We start from the raw sequence: 22,811 nt of genomic DNA on the forward strand, positions 1-22,811 counted from the left end.
TGGTCATCACCATCTAGACTAGCAACAGTTCTACTATGACTCTAGACTGCAGTTTTCTTGGATATGCCTGCAACTCAGAATGAACGGATAGCTTTGCCTGCTCCTTAAAATACTTTTCTTCACCTTTAGCACCTCTTGATTCCTTCCTGGATATATCTTACTCTAAATCAGAACAGGTGGCTCATAGTTTCCCTAATGTATGGCAATAACTGTAGACTACTGTGCTTGGGATGGATGCAGAGGACACAGAGCAACATGCTATTGACCTAGTGCTAAAAGCCTGACTGGTGTCATCTTACTTACATGGAATATCAAGTGTGAGCAGCAGCACCACTGACCTAAAAAGCCTTCCTTCCCAGCATGTATCAACAGAGTACTCAGATTCTGAGGTTACATCTTTTTTTTTTTTTTTTTTAAACCTTCCAACACTTCAGGTATGTAGAAAAATAAGGGCCACGGCCCTGGCAAATGGGAGTAAGCCTCCTTTAACAACTCTCATTTCCTGAAGGGTAGAAGTGCACAGTGCTGTAGAAAAACAAAGTACTATGTAAGAGCTCCTTCACGGCAACTGCTGACAACAATATGGTTACCCTACAGTAAATGCAAGGTAATTCCAGATGGCTCACCCTTGAAAGATTCATGTAACTTTAAGGAAGCACTTCCCCTTGCTCATGGGACTAGTGACGTCTGGTGGACCGGCTGCCTTCCTCAGCAGACTGTTCTTGTAACTGTTGTTTTCAAGCCATAGCTTTTTCTCATCAGGGGCATTAACAAGAATGCTCTCCTCTATGTAGCCACCCGTTTTACAGAAATTGTGGGAAAAGTATCATTCAGACCATTCATCTCTAAAATTGTTCAATGGGTTTAAAAGTCAGGGTCAGAAGAAGGAAGGTGGGGGTAACTGGCAAGGCAAGACAGAAAGGACTGTCACACACACTTCATTTCCCCAGAGAAATAAAACATATTTGCCTCAGTGTATTTTTTTCACAAACCAAGCCCAAGAACTTGGATAATCTTATCAAAGGACAACTCTGCTGGTTACCTCTTCACCCTCACCCTCTAGTGATGTACCGTAAATGCAGGGGGCCTCCTCCTACTTGTGCGCAGACTAGCCAGCATCTCCTGTACGCAGCCTACCTTCCCACCCAAAGGCTGAGGCAACAGGCTGTCTCTCAGCCCCTCCCAGGCATCATGACACTAGGCAGAAGCCCCAAAGAAAACACAAAATGTCTCTGCTCTCTCCTGGGCTACACTTCCACCAAACTCTCATACAGGAGTGATTTTATCAACTCTTTCCTCCCTCCTTTCCCTCCCACAGGTTGGAAAATCTAATCAAAATATAGGAAGGAGACTCAGGAAGAAGACATATTTATCAATATTGACATGTCTTGAGTTTTGAACGCCCAGATGCTATCAATAGCACTACTCTCCTGAGGTGCTTATACAACTCTTCATGAAACTGTAACCTGAATTTAAAAATCATCAAAATGAGATGTTATATTGTAGAACATAAAACACATGGTGTCAAGTATCCTATCACAAATACAAGGGCCCTGTACCTCAACAGAAAGTTTCCCTCGGTACAGTACCTGAGAATTATTTTACACCATGTAAAATATGAAAGTTTGATTAACAGGCAATCAAAAAGTCCAAATCTATCATGGCAAGGCACATCAAATACCAAAGTTAAATTTTTGAACTAGTTCAGTACGAAAGGTTCCAAAGACCTCACCAGCAGTCTGCCCGGACTCGGTGAGGGAAGACCCATCTCATTTGAAATGGCATCTAATTCACTTCAGTTCACCCAATCAATTCTCAGATGAGCAAATTATTCAAAGAGCAAATGCATAAGAAAAGTTTAAAGCTGAAGACAGTAAAGATAACCTAGCTTTTATAGAGGAGTAGAACTTCTCATAATGAAAATAGGGGCAGTGAACCAAGCTGCACCACCTTAGCAAGGAATTTTATTAGTATATCTATTTCAAAAGAAACTAGTATACAACGTCCAAGATTTAAAGACAGCAACTATACTTACCGTTCTCGACCTCTTATAATTATTCTAAGCATCACAAATGCAAGTTCAATAATTATTTTATTTCAGCTCCTAGTTTCAACCGTGATTGACCTGTTTTCCAGTTTCATCTGTTTGAAGTCCTCCTTTGCTCACCGAGATATTACTGGTCAGTCCAAAAATACCTGGTTCACTTGCCCAAAACAGTTACCAGATGATTTCCAAATTGGTAGATCTGATTAAAATATCTACAGAGCAGCAGCAACTGTGTCATGTGTGCCCAGTTTCAATACCCATTATTGACAAAATCTCAAATCATACAGATGCTGCAGGAAAAAAAAAAACAATTTGAGATGAAAGATAATGGTTTGGGGCTTCATCAGATTTAAAGATTATTTTACCAATTCTGCTTCCAAAAAAGCAGAATTTTGTATCCAGACTAAATCATTCTACATTAAGCAAGGTGAACACAATGACGTTCCAAGACAACGTTCCCATTACTTATTGAAACAAAACCTAATTATTATCTGGGGCATGGGAGAGATTACATATTCCTGTTGTATCTACACAGTGTAAAAATACATGCATATGCTGCTTAAAGGTCAGCACCTGTAGCTTAATCAATAATCTAGAACATCTATGCATCGGCATCCTTTCATACAATATTCAGTGTCACTGATCGTAAAAATGGTAATACCAGCCCCAGCTACATTCAGGCTTGTGTTTTTTCTTCAATGCTTTTTTGGGACTGTGCAGCCTACTTACTTGCAGACTGCCCTGTATGGACTGCCACTGAATGTAAATTCTTTCAGAGGAATCTCACTGAACAGCTTTTTATCGGAACAGCTAGTTATCGGAAAGCCTTGATGAACGGGGCCTTTGCAAAGAAGAGGAAGTATATTCTCCCAGTCGCGGTTCCAAATAAGGTTTCTGACAATGGCGACATAAAATTCACCTTTACTAGAGTAACTTATACCCTTAAGGCATTACAGCAAATATGCAGCGTTAGGAATTTTTCTTGCGGTGTGTCGGAATTTAAGTGTGAGGATAGAACACCCTATACAATAGGATCTGGACATGCCTGCAGAAGCAGTGAACTCAGTTTCATGAGACTGCAGCAACATTTTGTCTGATGGTTCAGTTGTGCCTCTGAATGACCTACAGAATGGAAACACTATTACCTCTGAAATACTGGCAGAGTAGCACCCTTACAGATTTGGTAAAAGGAAGTCAGAAGCAAAGCTTAATTCAAAACAGCAAACACTGAAAATGGAAATGGCAGAAGTTTACCCAAAGGAGGACTGAATGAAATAGTGTAGGCATTTATCAATGTATAACTCTCACAAAAGGAGGAATGGCTTATTTCTTGAGAGAGACAAAGAGTACATTTAAGTTTAGAGTGCAAAATTTCTGGATACAGAGATTGCTCAGATTTACAAAAGGAGTGAAAAAATCTCAAGCAACTATGTTGCTTTGAAAGTGTGCAAATTTTAAACTTTCTGCCAACCGTGCTATGGCCTCTTGTAAAATCTTTTTGCTGAAAATATTAGGTTCAATTTTTATCATTTAATTCAATGGTCTAATTTTACATCAGATTTTTCATTTCCAAGCCCTTAGAAACTCTTTAATTTCCTAATTACTGAAAGAAAACAAGAGGGAGTTGAACATAAAGTATCTCATGAAATACTTTCCATTTAATTCTCCTCCTAGAGCTTCCTGGGGGAAGGCAGTAGGGGGATGCTAAACTGAGGTCCCAAGAGAGGTATACATGAGTAAGAATTACCTCACAGAGAAAGAATAGAGATTTGGGTGCTGAAGAATGAGGTTAGGAAATCAGATTAATTGTACAGCAGAATTAATCCTCCTGCTAGAGAATGAGGCAGATCTTTTTAATCTTCTGTTTTTTTCTTCAGTGTCGCAAGTAGTTCCCTTCTAACAATGATAAAAGTTTTCCACTGCTGGTTCCTAGTATAGTGAAATGGCCTTAAAATTCAAGAGGTGCTGTCACTCCATTCTTCTTTTTATACTAGTGGTTAATAGTAAATTTGGCTTTGGGGTAAAGGGATACAGAGGAAAGATCCTTCATACTTCTCTCCATGACTTCAGTTCTATGTTTATCAAATTCTCTTAATTTTTAAAGTGCACTGGACTGTCTGAAGAGCAGCTTTGCTCTGCATGGCTAAACATAGAAAAGTTTTTTGTCTTTAATAAGGTCTTAAATAAGCCCAAATCCCAGTGGGCCTTGTTAAAGCAACATCATAAATGTTTTACACTTCCTTACGAGTTTGGAAAAAAATAATTGTCTACGTATCGGTCTGAGCTCATGCTGACTATTGTGGCCTTAGGGAAGGGACTGCTGAAATTCATGTGTCTAGCCATTAGAAATGGGTTTATAGATGCAATTTTGATAAATCAGCATAGGTTTATTAAGTAATGATTAATTTAAAAAAAAAAACAAAACAGTAGCTACAGCTGAAAATAGAAGACATGCAGAACCAATGCTTAAATGCTATGAAGCTGGTGTGACCTGTTGGTTCTGTGCACTGTGAGCACGCTGGGAGGTATTTGCATCACTCAGTTTTAGGTACTCAGTGACCTGATTGATGAGCAGGGATGAAATAGCAGACGGAGATACTGGCCCCAGCTGTTGACCCTGCCTGGACATCTGAACTGCTCATCACTCATTTCCTAAACTGCCACAGTTCACAGTGCAGTGTCTTTAAGCAATCCAAAATTGGCAACAATTTACCTTCAACCATATGCTCTAAACCGTAGCAGCTGAGAACTTGACTGTCAAGTGGCTGAGATGGCTCTGCTGCAAAAGCAGGGCGAACAGTTGGTACAGTAACCCCAGCAGCCAAGCCAACCTAAGACCGTGACTGAAAAGCAGGGTTGGCTTAAGCGAGGCAATCTAAATTCCTCATCTAGGCAGTGCAGGGAGAGGAGCTGAGAGGTGGTATGCCCGATGGGCAGGCAGCAAACCCAGTAAGCAATGTGGTATCCCGTTGCCATAACATGTTACTAGTGGCTACACCACAGTCCCAGTAAAGGCTCTAACCACAAACCAAGGGAGCACAGCATTAGGCACTTTGTAGAAAATATGGCCCATAACCACAGAGCTCACAGCTGATCTATGACTTATTAGGACAGAGCTGCCTGTTGAAACTTCTAGGCAAATTATATGAACTGTACTCATGTTAGATGCCAGTATCTTCCCACCAGGCCTATCCAGCTGCCTGCCTCCCACTGCTCCTCACCACCGCTGTCGGAACAACCAGCAGCCTCAACACCGGCACCTAGTACCAGAGGGATGGAGTCTTTGATACCCTGTCCTAACAGTATTGAAATAGGTGCACATTCAGGGCCCTAGACTAGTAACAAATAGTAACACTTACTTCCTCAGCATAACCAACCAGACAAGCGGCGAAGAAAAAATACTTTTAAAAAAAGATTAAATTAAATCAAAGTTGATGGTCAGTATGATCAGTGATGGCACAGCGCTGCTCTTGCCCTGTACCAAAAGCCCTGAGTTCCCTGGCCACAGCATAAAACACTTCCCTGGATGTTCTCATGCAGGTTATTCCTACCAGCTGTGCCACATGAAGATTTGCATATGCTCCATAAACCTTAATTCCCTCTTTAAGACCTATTATACCAAGCAGGAGGCCATTTCTGAAGTTGAAATGGATTTTCAGAACAATATAAAGATGAAAATGTTTTTTGGCCTCTGATTTTTAAACCTTTGGGTAAAACTAAATCACTTCCACAGTGCTGTTGATATTCCATATAGAAGTATTCACAAATACCATGCACTCCAGAACATTATGCCTGAATCCAAAGGGAGAAGTTACCCTGCTGTACAAATAAAACCTGTAATCACTGTTCACAAAAAGCTCTCAGCTTCCTGCTTTAAAGTTATTTTTTTTTCTGATGTACTGACTTCAGAAGAGAAGGAAATTCAGTATTTCAAGATGTAATTACATGAACCTGCAGCAAAGTAAGGAACACCACAAATCACTGAATTGGTTGATCCTGAGAATTCGCTGACAGCAAAATTTATTATTTCCACTTATTCAATCGAAACCGTTGCCAAACAAAAGCCTAATTACTAAAGTTTGAAATTCACATATGCCATATTTTCCCTTTCCCACTGAAACTGTAATTTTTCTGGAACAGTTTATTTTTATCATCATTTTCCCTCTTCACTGATACGATTGTGGCAAAATTTGTACAGATGCTCACGCGATGCAGGTATGACACAACACTGACATTTTAATGTCAGGTGTGGCTACCAAGTCAAATTTAACAAGCAATTAAATCCTAAATAAATAAATAAAACCAGCAGTCAAGAACACAGCTTTCTTTCCTAAAAATAACCTTAAGGTTAATTCAAAAACATAAACTGGCATACCAACATTTTTGACATAGGTCACAAATGCCCAAACTACCTGATTTCACTACATTCCACAGTCCACTTTGAAAACTCACAGCAGACTAATTGCCAATCTGGAAAGATCAACTTTCCACTAGTCCCTTTTCCCTGTCCTCAGCTAGTATGTATCCTCACATGTCTGTCAAGTTTCCTCTGTGCATGGAAATACTCTTCCATAAATAACCCCCTCCATCTTTCACAAAACTGTCCCTAGTTTTAACACCTCCTCTCCTCAGAGCTAATTCCCAAGTTTTCCCTTTCAACTATACTGAAGCTTTCCCCTTCCGTTATGGCTGAGATTTAACAGTGTCTGTATAATCCATGCTTATGTTGATGGAGCCCTCTGCAGCACTTACGCAGCTGTCCAGAGTCCTGCTGTCCTGCTGCAGACATGAAGCAGAGCTGGAGGAATCACACAGGCCATCAGCCACCCTTCTAAGATAGCACTGTGGGGGCTGCATTGGGCACACACACATACCTTGACACAGTCAGATCAGTGAATGCAGATTATTTTGGCTCTTTAGTTTTATGAGCTTTCTTAAAATTTTATGGATCAAGAAACAGGGGAACCTCGTCTCAGCTCAGAGCATGAGGAACAGGAAAGAGAGACATACAGCCTGGCAGCTGAGTTCTGGACACGAGCAAGACTAGAACTGGAAGAAAAAAGGAAGGGAGAGGGGATTTAGATGGAAGATTAAATCTAGGTTTAATGAAGTTAAGTCAATACTGATGCAGAAGTTGATGTTACAGACAGACCAAAACGCAGCTTTGACGAAAGGAAGTAAAGTAGGCATGGAAAGACTGAGCCACAGCCACCAGCTCAGTGAGAAGAGAAGCCTTTGAGTAGACGACCTCATTCAAAGAGGAGATGCAACAGCTGAAAGTAAGACAGCTGCAGGTAAGTACTATAAATCCTTTGCAAATAAAGTTAATTCAAATGGACTTCAGATGTAGGAGAACACACCACAGGTAAAGAAATAGTGCCACACTTGATAATTACTAAATTGTTGAATAGCAAGCCAATCAAGACTGTGGTACCAGTGAGACTCTCCATGCACATGCAAACTTGTCACTCTGAAGAGCTTCCAGAGAGCAAAAGAGAGATGGTGAAGGTGAACTTGAAAAGTCTTTTGGCAGGTCAGTGACAGAGTTGGAAAACTGAACCAGAAGGCATCTCCCAGCCAAAAATCTCATCTCCCTGCAAGAACAGGCACTGTGTCGAAGCATTCCTTTTTGCAATTTTATCATGCTTCATCTTAAAAGCAATTCTGTTGCTTGACAATATTATTCCTACTCGAAGGCTCTGCGGGAACCTCACTACCCTGATATTAGAAAGCTTCCAATCTCCAGTCTAAACTTTTTCATACTCAACTATATCTGTACGTTCTCTCCAATTTCTACTGAAGGCATTCAATGAACATTACAGTACCTGGTACCCACTAACTACTACACTATGTTCTTGAAACAATTTGCGGAGTTAGACTTGCATCAGACGTAATTGGTGATACAAGAAACTCACCTGGACAATTGTGTTAAATTCAATGGTCCTACGCATAAAGGAGAGCTGCAGAGGTGCTAAAAGTGTCTGCAAAATTGCTATGCTAGGAAGCAAAAAACAGCTTCTCAGTAACTGATTTCTTCTTGCAGTAGCCAGTGAGAGTTTCATCAGTTTCAGAAAAACAAAATATAGTTTTCAATAAAATCTCTCAACTCAAGACAAGAGTTTGTATTTCTTAATCATCATGACATGCTTGAAAAATTAGAGGGCTTAATAATATTAATGATATACAGCCACTTCTGTTTGAAATATAACAGCTGAACAACAGTTTGCAGCAATAATATGCAAACAGCTGAAAACAGGAGATAGAGATCAACGGACAAATTTTTTAGGTATGACTACAACCAGTAAAGCTCACATTAGGTAACGATATTAGATTCAAAATGCACTAAATCATTAAATATCTGATGGCTCTTTTTAGAGCCCCTTTAAGTCCCTTTTTCAGAACATGATTCTTCGCATTACCAGCATTAATTCCAGCTGGTCAAAACTATGCTGGATTGTCGTGTGTGTGTGTGTGTCCCAATTAAAAAATATTCCCCAACTTCTGGAGGAAGTTTAAAATCTGGAAGAAAATTTAGTGTAAAAAATACTCAGAAATGCTTCAGCAGTGTTCTCTGTAGGCCATACAATTGTTTTCATGACAAGATATCAACTTTGGACAAAAATGAGGAAACGCATTCTATTGCTCAACCATATTGCTTCCCGAGAGACATAGGACAGTTTGGAAGCCAGCCAATAAGGAAAAAGAAGTACATACAAAAGTGCAACTACCTCAACAATATTTCCATACTGAAATAAAAGAGTTTTGGAAGGTTCAGAAAAATCAATGTCTACAGGGGAAAGAAAAATTCTGCTTAGTTTAAAACCCAACTTCTAACCAGTTCTGCTACTGATACTATGCAGCAGCCTTGATCAGCTGAACCCATCAGTACCAGCTGAAAAGCCCCAGCTGCAGCATTGGAGACATGGACATCCAGTTGACACACATGCCTGCAGTCATTTCCCTGAAGAACCATCTTCAACAAGACACTGTACAATTTTGCCTTCTCCAGGAAAGCCAGCAAAATCAGGGCCCACAGGAGCACTCAAGTGATTTCTCTATTCCTGCCTCTGGGACTCCGGAGAACTCCGTAACATCAGAATCCAGTCAGCGTTGCTGTGAAGTAAGGAAATATTTGAAGGCTTAACAGGTATTATGGTAATGCATACACTCCGGGAAGAATGTAAACCAAATTTAATACTCTCTTAACCAGAGGGAAAATGGGCACAGTCAATCCAACAGCTCACGTCTGAGTAGATATAATAGTCCTGCCTTCGGCAATTATTTGACTGAAATTCAGGAACATATTTGACTGAAATTCTAAAATGCTGCAGCAATTTTATTCTCTGGACCACCACCTTCCACCTTTCCAGTTAGGTCTCCTCCTCTTCTGCCTCAAACATTCATATCCACGTAGGCATCACTTATTATGCCTATTAGTTATACAAATTATTTCATTTATAGCTTAAGGCCAGTATTCAGAGGAGCCAGCATGAGAATTGATTGTTCTGTTTATCCTTGATGCTAGAGTATTCAAAATAAGTAACCAATAGCAATATCCTACTGTTGCCACACACAAATGGAAATATCCTGAACAACTTCACAAATTAGCCTCCCTTGGTCTCAAGTCATATGCTCCCAATTTGCTATACCCTTACTGATTTAAAAAGTATTGCAAGTAAAATTAGCAGTCTAAATAATTTTGTTAATCTAAGTATTGTTAGTTTATGCAGCCTGTCATGTAGAAATACAATAGAAACAACAAATGCTAATTAATTTAAAACAGCCCAAGATCCTAGAATTCAGTAAATCAAGTTTTGAGGTTTAAGCAGTTCTTGTCAGCAATCTGTCCAACAGGCTTTTGTAAGTTTTGGGTTTTCACCCTTGGCTTGTTATAGGATTCCTGCCCTCTCAAATGGATCCTGTCATTTAAAAGGCATTATAGGAGTTGAGTACTTAGAGTTCCCAAGTGAACCCAACAGTCTTTATAAGTCTATGAGAAACAAACTGCAAGCCTCTAAGTGGAAAGCTGCTATAGTTTGACCTACGATTATAAAATTATCGTCAACGGATCATCGCTATGTGGCTTTCAGAAAAGCAGTGTTACAAGAAAAGCAAAATGAATATAATAGAGGTATATACATGTCTTATAGTAAGACTTGAATAGATGTGACATTGCTGTCCGTCCAGCAAACTGACCCATAAATCTAACTCATAAATATAATCAGCAAGAACACCAACCACATGCTGTAATCCCAGTGCAAAGTTTAGGATCCCCATGACCATTTTGCCCATATCAATGCAGAATTGTTGTTTGCTAAATCCCCCAATCCTAGATCTAGAGGCAACTCACTGAAACTAGCAGGAGATCAGTTTAGAAGAGGTTAAAAGAGTACTACACAGCAGTAGTGAACTTCTGGAACTTGCTGTTACAAGAGATTGTGGAGGCAGACAGCACCAGTAAGGTCAAAAACTGTTTATTTAAATAGATGGTCAAAAGATGCATGAACAGATAGTAAAGGAAATAGGCAGGGCTGTGCCCTCGAACATCCTTAACACAACTACAGAGCTGAGCAGTACAAGGAAGTGCTGACACTCACATGCTACTCTAAAGAACACCTCTGGATGTCAGAGGGAGGATACTAGGCTAGATGGTACACTGCTCTGGCCCAGCATGGCATTTCTTACATTCTTATCATCCTGTAAAAGTGGAATTAACTACCTGGCAATGCAGTTCTTTCAGGTTATACATTTTAAATTAGTTTCAGATAGTCTTGCTGCTTTTAATTCACAATTTTTTCCCATCCAACTAGACATTTCTCTCATTGCCAATCCTGAGATTCCCAAAAGAGCTGAGCTACAGCAATATGAACCAGAGAGATGTGAGAACTACCAAAATTGTGCTTACCTGAATTACAGTGTTTCACAAATAAATATGAAGAATAATACGGAAAAAAATATACAAGCCTGAATTGTATTTTTTGTTCTACATATTACAGAATCACAAATCCTGATTCAAATGTAATAGGAGATCTTAATAGCATATTTATCTATTTTTTCTAAAAAATTAGAACATAAGAAGTAGCTAAGCAATAGCACTTACAGTCAATTTCTTATTTTTACATTGCCTATTACTATGTATATAGCATTTAACACTTCTAATGCAGAGTACAACAGCAGTACCCTGCAAGATGAGTAGTGACACACCAGCATCTTTCAGGCTACACAAGAAGAAAGGCAGGCTATTGGTCAGATTATTAACAAATGGCTAAGTGATTTGGGATTGCAAATCTGTTTTTAAAAAAACAGTCAGAACCCTTCCTCCTCTGACTTCAATGCTAAATTTCAAAAGATGAGCAAAAAAGGCAAGCTAAGCAACAAGCTCAGCTGTAATGATAACATGAGCAAAATTTTTGAGCAAAAATACAAGAGACCTTATTTGGTAGACAAAGGGTTTATTCCAACATTTTTCTCTACTTCAGCTAGTACTTCTAAGACTATTTAAAATTGGAAAGATTAGATAGCAAAAATATGACAGCTCCAAAGAGCTGGAAAGATATATCAGACCTGTGTTTAGGAACAAGAATGAAGTTCTTAAGTAACTACCATAAAAGGATGCTGCACGTGGCAGGTCTAGTTTCAATAAACAAGAAAGGGTATTTCTCCTGAAAGTTATACTTAAAAGTTGCATACATCTTTTCCTAGAGGTTGGAAAGGATGTTACCAGTATTGAAGACCAGTTCTTTCTTCTGAAGAACGATCTCTAGCTAAAAATAATAGTTCTCAGATGGAGCTTTCATCTCTTCCTTCAAGCTTCAGCCCAAGCATTCAAAGTTCAGGAGGCTTATAGCTTCCACATGTCTATCAAACTCTGAAAACTATTTTTTTCCCTCCTGTCCCAAAACCCTGACTGGCATCAGACTGTTCAAAAATCTTTGCCTGGCTGCTCAGTCAGCTCTTTTTAGGCAACCCACTCCACCAGTGGTGTCAGTTCTCTTAACTTGATACCATGAAAGAATTCAAGAAGGGAACAGAAAAAACATTATCTGAAACAACACATCCTTCACGCTCCATTTAGAATCACACCCACTCATTTAATCATTCCAGATATAGCACAAGAAGTTTATACTACAGAAATAATCTTAAAGAGAGCACAGAACAGTGAAACATTGGTCACTCCTCAGTCAGTCAACTCTTGGTCTGGGTGCTCCCATGTGTTTTTTACAGGCAAGAGTTACTGACACACTAGGTAAAGGCATTCTATTTCAGACATACAAAAATCAGTGAAATAGGACACAGTTCGGTGCTTTTATGAGAGGTGAATTACTCTAGAGCCATATACAGAATGAAAGCCACTCTTGGGACAAATAAAAAACATTCTGGAATACATCAGTAACAGCTTCATAAACAGCTTACTATGCGTGGACTGTAATAAAAGCATTGGGACTCAAAAACTCCAGGTTTTCAGCCACAAACTCAATTTTCTAGCTTATTCTGTCCCTCTAAAGCTAATTAAACGAACAATTTCTGGAAGTCATTTTTCAACTCTCAAATGATAAGTGGCAAATTCTTACATAGAAGAAGGCTTCTGCAAAAGCTGTAAGCCATTCAGAGAGACTCTAGATGCATATGAGAAATAAAAAGCTATTGATGACTTTTTGACAAAGCTTTGCCTAGCACAGAAAAATGTAATTTTCCTCTAACTGTACCTTCACATATATTTTCTGAGATCAAGTTATGGTCGAATTGCCATGTAACTGTATTTTCAATTTTCTTCATACATTTTTACAACACTCTCACTTCAGCAGTATTTACCTTTATCACTCCCAGCAGTCAAAGTTGTTTGCATAAGGTGTTATTTGCCAAGAACCTGTTACTTGAAAGGAAGACCTCTTCTGTCTGCACAGCAGATTTGTAGGTGGAGAAAAGGAGCCTTGCTGAGAGAAAAGTGGAGGGAACCAACATAACCACATACACATCATCCATAAATATCTAAGTAAGAACGGAGCAGAAAATGCACAAGGCATCCTTCTCTAATGGGACTCAACTACACTCATAACATAATTTTTTCAAAGGTGACAAGAAGAAATGACAGCATATAATTTCAACTGATTTGTTGTAGAAGGATTGCTCATAAAGCTCCCGCAAGGGCTGGAAGCCTAACTGTAGACAGACCTACCCAGAACTCATGCTATCACACATAAGACACATCTAAGTGTTTCTAGCCCTGTGTAACAGCTGAAGGAGTAAGATACAAATCAATACAACACTTAAAGGCTACCCTCACGAAGTTCAGAAGAATAGGGCTCTGCAAGGAGGAATGCCAAGAGCTATGCTATAAATAGCATGTCTGGATATACCTAACCATGTCTTAACTTCACAATGCCTTAAAAGCTACTGAACGTTCTTAAGCAACACAGTCTAACACACAGAGCACAACTGTTAATAATTCATTGCCAAAACAAAGGTATATGGAGAGAGGCTCCACATGACGTGTTCTTAGTTTGGTCCTATTCCATATCTCAGTCTCTCTCCCAGAAGCTGGAACAAGAGAGATGCTTCTTTCATTCACAGATGACATGAAGCTGGGAAGGGCCATCAGTACGCCACATGTTGGAAATCAAAATGGCCATGGCCAACAGGGAAAAAGGTTCTGAACAAAATTAGGATGTAATTTGACAAAGGACAACTGCACAAAAACAGAGAGGAAGGCTGCGTATTAGACTGCAACCTACTGGAAAGGATCTGATGGTCAACACAGATCAACAAATTGAACATGAATCATCATGTTGTCAATAAAAAGGTAGACGCCACACAAGAGGTAATCACCTTCTCAGCAACATTCAGCCTAACTCAGAACACAATTTTGTTACAGCAGGCTTCAGGATCAGCCAACCCCAAACAGCTATCGCTCCAAATGGGTTAATTATCATTGCGGCTGGTATCACTCAGCAGCCAGTAATGAACCATGAACATTTATCCTACTCAAATGTTTGTTTCCTTTGCATTGTTAACATTTAGAGTAATACTGAATGTAAGGTACAGTGATAGATATGCCAGTGATTTACTGGAGGAAAGAGAGTTCTGCTGCTCACTGAAGCACAGTGTTGTTCACTCTGAGGAAGAGAAATAAGCATTATGTTAATTATGAAGAATTGCAAAACTGTGCTCTGAATAAAGAAGGAATAAAATGAGTTTTGGAGCGAGACCATAAATTTCTCCTGACATCCTAGAAGTCTTGAAAAGAAAGATCATGTATAAAAGCTACTACACTCCCCCCAAGAGAAATATTCAAGTATGTCCCAAGGAGTCTGAACCTAAGGGTTACTTCAAAAAGGGGGTGCCTGAATGTGAATTATTAGGCAATCCCAGTTAGGTTCTCCCTAGCAGAGACAGCTTGCCAGGGGAGAATTTCACAAAGCCCGAGACCTCGACTGCTATCATGGAACCATGTATTTATCTCAGAGTAAGTAGATTTATGCTTGTGTAAGTAGACAAAGTACAGATTTTCTTTCGTTTCTTCACCCATGTTTTACAATGTGTGATTATGTTATTATATTTAGATATTACAAATAAATGCTTTTATTTCTAGTTTACCTTAATCTGTCTTAACCTATGGCCCAGCTACCCAGCACAGATTCTGCAGTGTCCCCAGGTAAGAAAGGTGCTTCCTCTCCCATTGCACAGATCAGATTCTGGCACTGCAGGAATCGGACACGACCCAAGCGTACCTAGTGACTCACAACAACTGAAGAGGCTCTCTGACATGCAACAGGATATTATCCCTTGCAACTGTTGGGGTCTAGGTCACAAGCAGGCCTCCTGCTGACTGCTTCCTACACAGGAGGTATCCTTGCTTACTCCCCACTCACGGGGAGCAGACCACGGGCTCTGAAACCTTTGCATTATTTCAAAGGCAGGTGTGTGTACAGAAACAAGCAAGGTACGTATTAAAATTATCGGAATGTGGGCATCTAAAACCTTTGGAACTTGCGCTATTCAAGAAATCAGACACTTTGTTCAGAATTCTTGAAATAATATTTGAGATCTAAGTGCAAACACATTGCATTAAATAAGTTGTACTGGTTTTGATATTTTTGCTTCTGCTGTGTTTACATTCCTGTTCAATACAGAAGGACTTCAATCTTACTGCACAGATCCAGGCGGTACTTCAAGCCACCTGATAAATAAGTTAGTGGAAACAGACTGAAGTGCTAATGTCCTTTTTACTGTTCTTTACTATAAATATAAAAATAGGAAAACAATACTAAACAAATAGTTACTTTAGTTTCTGAACCTTAAAGAGAACCCTCTGTTCTTTCTCTTCCGTTTTTGCATTTGTCCAGGGACTAGACAGGGAAGATGTCAATTACTGTCAGAGGAGAATTAAAACCTCAGTTGTGCCTTCTGCTTACTGCAAAATCCCAAAGATAAATACAAAGTAATCTTCAGAAACAAGTGATTTGTAACAAGTCTGTCTGGGGAAATAGAAAGAACTGAATATAATCTCACAGTAAAATTCTGCTGCTGAGAACTCCATTCAAGAAAAGCATTTGTGAATGCTAGGTAAGTGACTAAGTAGATATGACTTTTATCTCAATAACATGTCACAGTAACTGAATGTGTGTTAAGGTAATTAAATCTTCTCAGTGATAAAGAATTGAAACTTGAAAAGCAAAACACTTCTGTAAGACTTAAGAGTGGTAAGTGAAGCTTCCTTTATTTTAGAGCAGGTAGTGGTTCTTGCAATATCTCCCATTCTAAGAATAAGCAGTTTAAATGATGATACTTTAAGATGTATTTTGGATCACTAGATAACATTTAGATCACAGAGGTTTTCCAGTGCCAACTTCTGAAGCTACTACATTAATAAAGGTAATTTTTTCTCTTACATGAATAACATTAATAATGTAGTATGACCTTTTCTCTAAATATTAGAATTTTCCATTCTCTCCCTATGTCAGAGTTTATTTCATCTATTCAATATAGTATCTGTTTGAAAAATGAAAAGGATACACTTGGCAACATTCAGGATAAACACTATGATGAATCACACATTCCAGTAAGGTGTATATTTCTCCTACAAAAATATTTAAATTCATACGCACATGTTTGCTTGTCTGTGTGAGACAACATTTTTGTTGAAGTTCTATGAGGTCTTGGGCTATAAATTAGTTGTGTACTGACTGAGTCTGGAGGGAATGTCTTCTAAATTTTAAATACATCCAAACCTCTTTAAATCTGTCATCTAGTTTCCAAGACTTTAAAGGAAAAACAATAAAACCAAACCACTATTTAAGTGTGACCTATACAAAACCATTGCTTTCTCTTCTATCACTGCAGAAACAAAAGCAGAAAATTATGCTAAAATCATACTCCATCACCTGCAAACACTGGAGCCACTGCTTAATCAATATTCTCTTATCTTTGCTCTCCAACAGATAAAGGCTTTAACATGTTAGGCAGTGTATGTTTTTCATAATGTAGACTTCAAAGCTTGCTGAAATCAAATGTTTCCTTTATGAGAGCTCCAGTAGACTTCAACACATCCAAGAAAAACATTTATATGGCATTCTACTCAACCACCTTCCTCGCCTCTTCTCTTTCCCCTTCTCTCAGGGCCCCATTTCTTTTTGAAATAATGCCACCACTGGGCTGAAAGCAAGTTAAAGTTAAACACAGAGAGGCTAATTAGATAACTCGAGGAACTTCTGAATCGTTATCTAGAAAGGACTTTCCCTTTTGAGGATATGCTATATGCTGAGAGTATGCTATACTGATATAGCATTATTCATATTATTCTGCTAGGCTACATGCACAAGTATCTTTTAACAGGGACACTGTTAGATGCATTGTCCGTGTATACAGAGATGATCATTACGCTAATTTATTGCGACCCACCAGACAACACCTGTAGTACTGAAGATAACTTGGCTTAAACAGACAAATTCCAGTCCTGTGAACAGCTCTTCCTCTTGCAAAACAAAGCATAATTTTAAGGCAAAAAAGGTCAAGACTGAAGCTGGAACAGGCAGGTATAATTTGCTAAACTAGTAACTACCCACCTCTACCCTCTTGGTTTCAGCTGTACCAGAGGTCCAAATTTTTTACTGTGGGAGTGCAGAGAGGGTTACTCCCATAAATAACCTGACAGATGAGATCAGATTTTCATGCAAAAAACAGAAATTGAAGGCTAAGAGGGAGATCTGGCTAAACTTATGCATCATTCAGGAGTCAGTCCGTGCTCCTTATGTCCCCTCAATTTTTCCTCCTCCCTGAATTACATCACCTGGAACTATGGCTGCAGAGCAGCATGTTCTGAGACCATACGGACAGAACTCACTGACCCCCCATGGGATTCACGGCACCATCATCCTTCCAGCTTCTGCCAACAGAGCCGGACAAATGACCAAGCTCTAAAAGTACACTGAGTTAACATGGGCAAAAAATGCATAAATGAAAAAGCACATTACTCCTGTATAACAGAGACAACTTCTATTTGTGTCATATACCTAAGTTATCTACACGTGCCCCTAGAAACAACATTACTCTTTGGTCTACTTTTTAATATTATGGTGCAAAAATTTAACAACCAGATTTTCTCTGGCTGTTAACAGAAACCAAATACTATTCCTCTGGCATTTTGCTTAAAAAAAAAAAAAAATTAAAAATTGTACGCAATTTCAGAGAGATACATCTCTGAGATCAATGGCCTGTCCAAAGAACCTCAAAGAAATATTGCTGCCCTGAAATGCAAAACAAACAAAAGATCAGAACCTGAGGTCAGAAAAGGCTGTACTTACTCCTTATTCCTGCTTTTAATGCACGGCTGGTAAAGGACTTTGACAGCATTCCAGGTCCTCACTGGTCCAGAGCTAGGCATGAAAATATCTCCAAACAGTGTAAAAACACTGTGGGAGGAGGAACTTCCTAAAGACTCCACCAGCAATGTGTCAGAATTTAAAAGCCATATCTATAAATGAAGAAACAATTTATTTTACTGTAGATGACATCAATTTCAATTTGTTCCTTTACTCTGATCCTAAATCAGCTGATACTAAAGCCACATTCTTAAAGTTTCTAACAAAGTGTTAACAGACATAAATTGACATTTTATTATTCAGCACTGTCTGCACAGCCTCTAGTGGAGAAAAACAGGTTAATACAATAAACCGATGCCTGATTTATCACAGTCACTCTTAAGAGTGGCTCTTATTTCTGTGAAGCTGCCTCTCTTTGTGGCTGCAGCACATTCCCTTTGATTGTAACAAAAGAAACAGTCCCAAGTCATCTGTTTCAGTACCAAATGGATTGTGTCTCTAATTTCATAGTTTTTTAGGAATTAGTCGAGCATATGGTGTTAAACAACTGAGGGCTAAAGACAGGGAACTTCCCTGTCTAAAGACAGACTTCCCACCGGAAGTGCCAAAAACTAAGGATTTTTAGAAAAAGCATGATACTTATGACTGGATGGAGCTAAGACATGCAAGGAAAAAGATAACAGTTAATGTGGTCTAAAAGGAAGGCTGGGATTTACAAATGGCTGTAACAGACCCGCACTTGGAAAACAAATCTTTATCAAATTTGATAATAGGACTGGCATTCTTCAGCACTACTTGCTCACAGCAATTCATGGGATATTTACCGGGGAGAGTTTTGAGAAATCTGAACTTTTTGCACCACATTATGGATCTTATTTAACCTTTGTGTGATTGTGCATTAATATTCCAACTTGGATTCAGGGCTTTCACGCTAAGCACTGTACAAAAAAGTCAAGCTTTTCCTTTATTCGCAGCCTGCAGTAGCGAAGTGATCCAAGTTACCAATGGAAATCAATTTTTACAAGTCCTGAGCCTGTATGAAATGTTTATATATGAAAATTTATCATAGAAAACAGGATTTATGCAGTGCTGCTCACTAGAGAGTAATCTTCTGCTTCTCGTGACCTAATCAGCTTCAAGTAAAACAAGTTACATGATGTTAGGTAGCAGACATATGACATCCCCTGTGGAGGGAGAAAGCCACCGTTAACAGGACACATAGTATATGTCATAACTGAATGTGACAGTCACAATTTATCTGAGCCCAAGCCTCAGAACATTACAGTGGAAGCTTCATAAAGGAGGAATGAGATATATTGATAAAGATGTCTTGGGAGGGGATGGGAGGAGGAGAATCACTTTAGCATATGCACATAAATGATGACAAGCAACTGCACTTGGCTTAGCAAGTGGCTGTTCATCAGTTTTGCTCTGGTAACTCAGTGTACACATTCATAGCCTAAACTGCAAAATATACCTCATTAGCTCGGACCATTACACACGGTGCTTTAAGCCAAGCGTTGAAGAGGTGTTGGAGGAAATGGGGAAAAAAGAGAAGTGTCCTATATACACAGGCCACTGCCAACACACTTAGCTTTAACTAAGAGTTCCTTGCTTCTGAAATGATTAACACTTCCCTGTGAAGGAGCCTCCTGGGATTCTTTTCAGACGTGGAATATCCTTCAAACTAGTCTAGGGAACAATGCAGCAATAGCCGTCTCCTCCTTTCAGAATCCTTCTGCAACTTGCAGAAATAAATACATAAAATATATATAAAAAGTTTAGAATTCATTCATAGTGCAGATTGATGAACTTTTCTGAAGTGACAGCATCAGAGGAAAGTGTTTGGTTTTTTGTTGGTGGTTTTCTCATTGTGTTTTGTTTTGTTTTGTTTTTAAATCACCTTGTCAATAGGCTTCAAAGATGTTCTTAGGAGAAAAGCTGCAACAAATCTCAGTTACACTTCGTGGACTTGATCCAAACAGATGAAATACTATGATTTACATTCTGTGATCAGTTTCCTAAAATCTCAACCTGTGTCTCCAGCATCAATTTGTGAACAGTTAGGCATTAATACAAATTTAACGTAGCTAAAAAAAAGCCGTGGTTCTTCCTTGCTAGTTCTTTCTTCGTTATTGTAGACATTACCATTACTTTTGCCATCACACAGGTCAGTAATGCAAACATCTTTCATTACAGCTTCTTTGTCCTCACATTCAGACTGTTCAGGTAAAGATGTGGTTTCCTCATACTTCACAAAGAATAAAGCTCTCTAAGAGAGCTGGGTAGCTAAGTCTCAACAAGGTACTCGTTATCTCACATCTTGATCACTGCAACGTCACCTTCTCCAGCCTTGACAAATGCAAACTTGTTCTGCTCATGCCCTCCAAGACATGATCCCAGAATCAGTATTTAATTGACAGGTCTCTCCCATTTTGTTACATACTGATTTTCTTGGATATCTTCCCACTCCCTCTCCACTCACTCCTGAAATACAAGCTGCCTTACTTTCAAAGCACTTTACAGCCTAATCCTTCATTCAGTACTGAAAGACTGGAGTTAGTATTCAAACACTCCAAACTCTACCACACACCTTTTCATTTTCACAGATGTATCTTTTTGGGTTTTATCAGGTTGATCCCATCCACGGGATGAACTCCCTGTATCTATCCACAAAGCTACTTGTTTACCTCTTTCAAACCTATCCTTTTTTATAGTACAGAAAAAAATGACATCTCTTAAGATGCTGCCATGCTGACAAATAATGTACCATTTTGCTTGTGTTCTCCTATCTCACTAGCCATTTGCTGTCCTCATCTTATTCTTAGCTTAGTCATGCAACTTCAAGGCAAGGAACCCTTCAATAGTGGAGCAAAGAGAGGAGGCAAGTGATTAATCTTTTAGAGAATGTGAAGAGGGCAGAGATATAGTTAGGATAAATAAGGAAATCTGTATACGCCACTTTTTTTTTCCTGAGACAGAGAGACTTTTATTTATTGTCATCCTTTAAAAAAACCCACCACATAAGTAGTATATAGCTTTCAGGAACTTGGTTATCACCAACTTAAACAACAGAAACTCCTATTATGATATCCACAAATAACATAACTGGTAATGTTAAGTGATACATGCGGAGGAAATAAGGAAAATGAGCGTATATAATATTTGTGGTTTAAAAAAAAATTAAAAAGACTTGTGAGAGACCTTAAGCTTAATTATCACATACACAGCCTAAGCTGTGTGCATTCACGTATGTAAGCACAAACACTGTGAATGAGAATCTTTGGCTCATTGTCAAAATAAACAAGTGGGACAGCTGGTCCATGATGCATCAGTGGTGGGACCACTTGTCTAACTTGGCTGTGTACTCACAGCCTCAAGCACCTACATTTTTTACTGTTTAGCTGTTTGCAATCATTAATATAAACAGTGCTTATATTATGCTTGTGTCCACAAGGCCTCTGAGTCCTAAGACTTAACCCATGACTCCAGAACACCTGTTGGTGTGTATACACTACCTAGAACCTCACCCTGGACAGGAGTAAGAGCTCTCTGATGTTTAACACAAAAAAATACTAATAACTCACTAATAAAAAAGAAGGGATGCCAATCAGAAGCCAGCCCCTATGCTAATTCAGCCTGCTGCTCTAATCAATACATTGGCAAAAATGCAACTCAGAGCTAAGAGTAATGGCAATCTGCTAAATAAGGTGGTGGTTCTGTTAGAAAATAAGCAGTTCATTCTATTTAAGCTACTAGACTTAAGCATCAGAATATTAGGTAACTTGGAAACACATAAGCTACAAGGAAAAAAATCACAACAATTTTTAAAGACTCCTCAATTAGATTTTACATAGTGACAATTATGGGTCTGCTCATGAGACCTTATTTTATCATCACAGAAGAAGTATTTCTCAGTGGTTGCATAAATGTTATCTTGGCACTAAAATTTATTTAAAAGCAACAGATATACACTTACCTCAGAATCTGGATGTTTGGAAATTATAGAACTTGGACAACGTATATATAAAACAGTTTATTTAATTAGATTGCCTACTTCAACAAAGTGCATCTATAAGTTTATCCAGGACAGGAATCTACAATCACATATTTCTTTATCTTTGTGTATATGAATTACTCGTACTAACTGCAAAATTATGAATTCTGTGCCTATATTTAGTTCACGAATAAAAGAGAACATCCGTGGTTATACCAAGTGTACAGTATTAAGATAATTCCAGACCCAAATTCCTATCCATCTTAAAAGTTTGAGGAATTTAGCTGTCACTATTTAAATATCAAGCTTAACCAAGTTTAACAGCATTAGAACATTAAGTATAACAGGCAATTTTATTTTTGTTTGCACTTCACTTTGCAATGCAATGTACTGACAACATTAGTAGTCTCTGCTGACTTAAGACAATATTTGTGAAAGATGCTATACAATTTGATGAACTTCTGGTGATTAAAGATAAGAAGCACTGGAGCAAGAAGATGAGATATATATTATAAAGTCAAAACTTAAGCTTTCCATATTTTCTGAATACAAAACACAGGGTTATTTCTGTGCTACTTGTGGTGCATCTGTAGTACTTTCATTACTATATTCATAGAGAAAATTTCTCTAGAGAAAAGATTAAAAAAATGGGGGGAAATTTCTTACTTGAACAGAACTCTTCAAAACTACTCCAAGAATTTGAATTTGTTCATCTTCTTTAAACATACAATCATGAACAGCATAAATAATATATTTTAGGAGCTGGGATTCATAGGTTAAACTTTTTCAGCAGGATAAAGATTAAAAAAAAACAACTTACCAGAATATAGGTTTTTCCATTATCCCCTTTTACAGTGAATCTAAATGTGCTTTTAGCAGAGGACAATTCCACAAGACACTGAGCAACCATGCTCTGTACGAATTGAGGCCTGTTTAAGAATTAACCACG

At 38.6% G+C, this 22,811-nt stretch overlaps 1 protein-coding gene across 1 annotated transcript in view; it reads right to left on the reverse strand.

Moving 5' to 3' along the window:
• Window positions 1-22,811, reverse strand: part of UBE3D (ubiquitin protein ligase E3D) — an 85,855-nt gene that overhangs the window by 44,666 nt on the left and 18,378 nt on the right. The window contains exons 7-8 of the mRNA XM_076333141.1: window positions 22,683-22,791; window positions 17,848-18,017 (exon numbers count right to left, since the gene is read on the reverse strand). Of these exons, the coding sequence (XP_076189256.1) occupies window positions 17,848-18,017; window positions 22,683-22,791 (279 nt within the window). The remainder of the gene's footprint in view (window positions 1-17,847; window positions 18,018-22,682; window positions 22,792-22,811) is intronic.

The sequence above is a fragment of the Aptenodytes patagonicus genome, chromosome 3, assembly GCF_965638725.1.
Source record: "Aptenodytes patagonicus chromosome 3, bAptPat1.pri.cur, whole genome shotgun sequence".
NCBI classification, from domain to species: domain Eukaryota; kingdom Metazoa; phylum Chordata; class Aves; order Sphenisciformes; family Spheniscidae; genus Aptenodytes; species Aptenodytes patagonicus.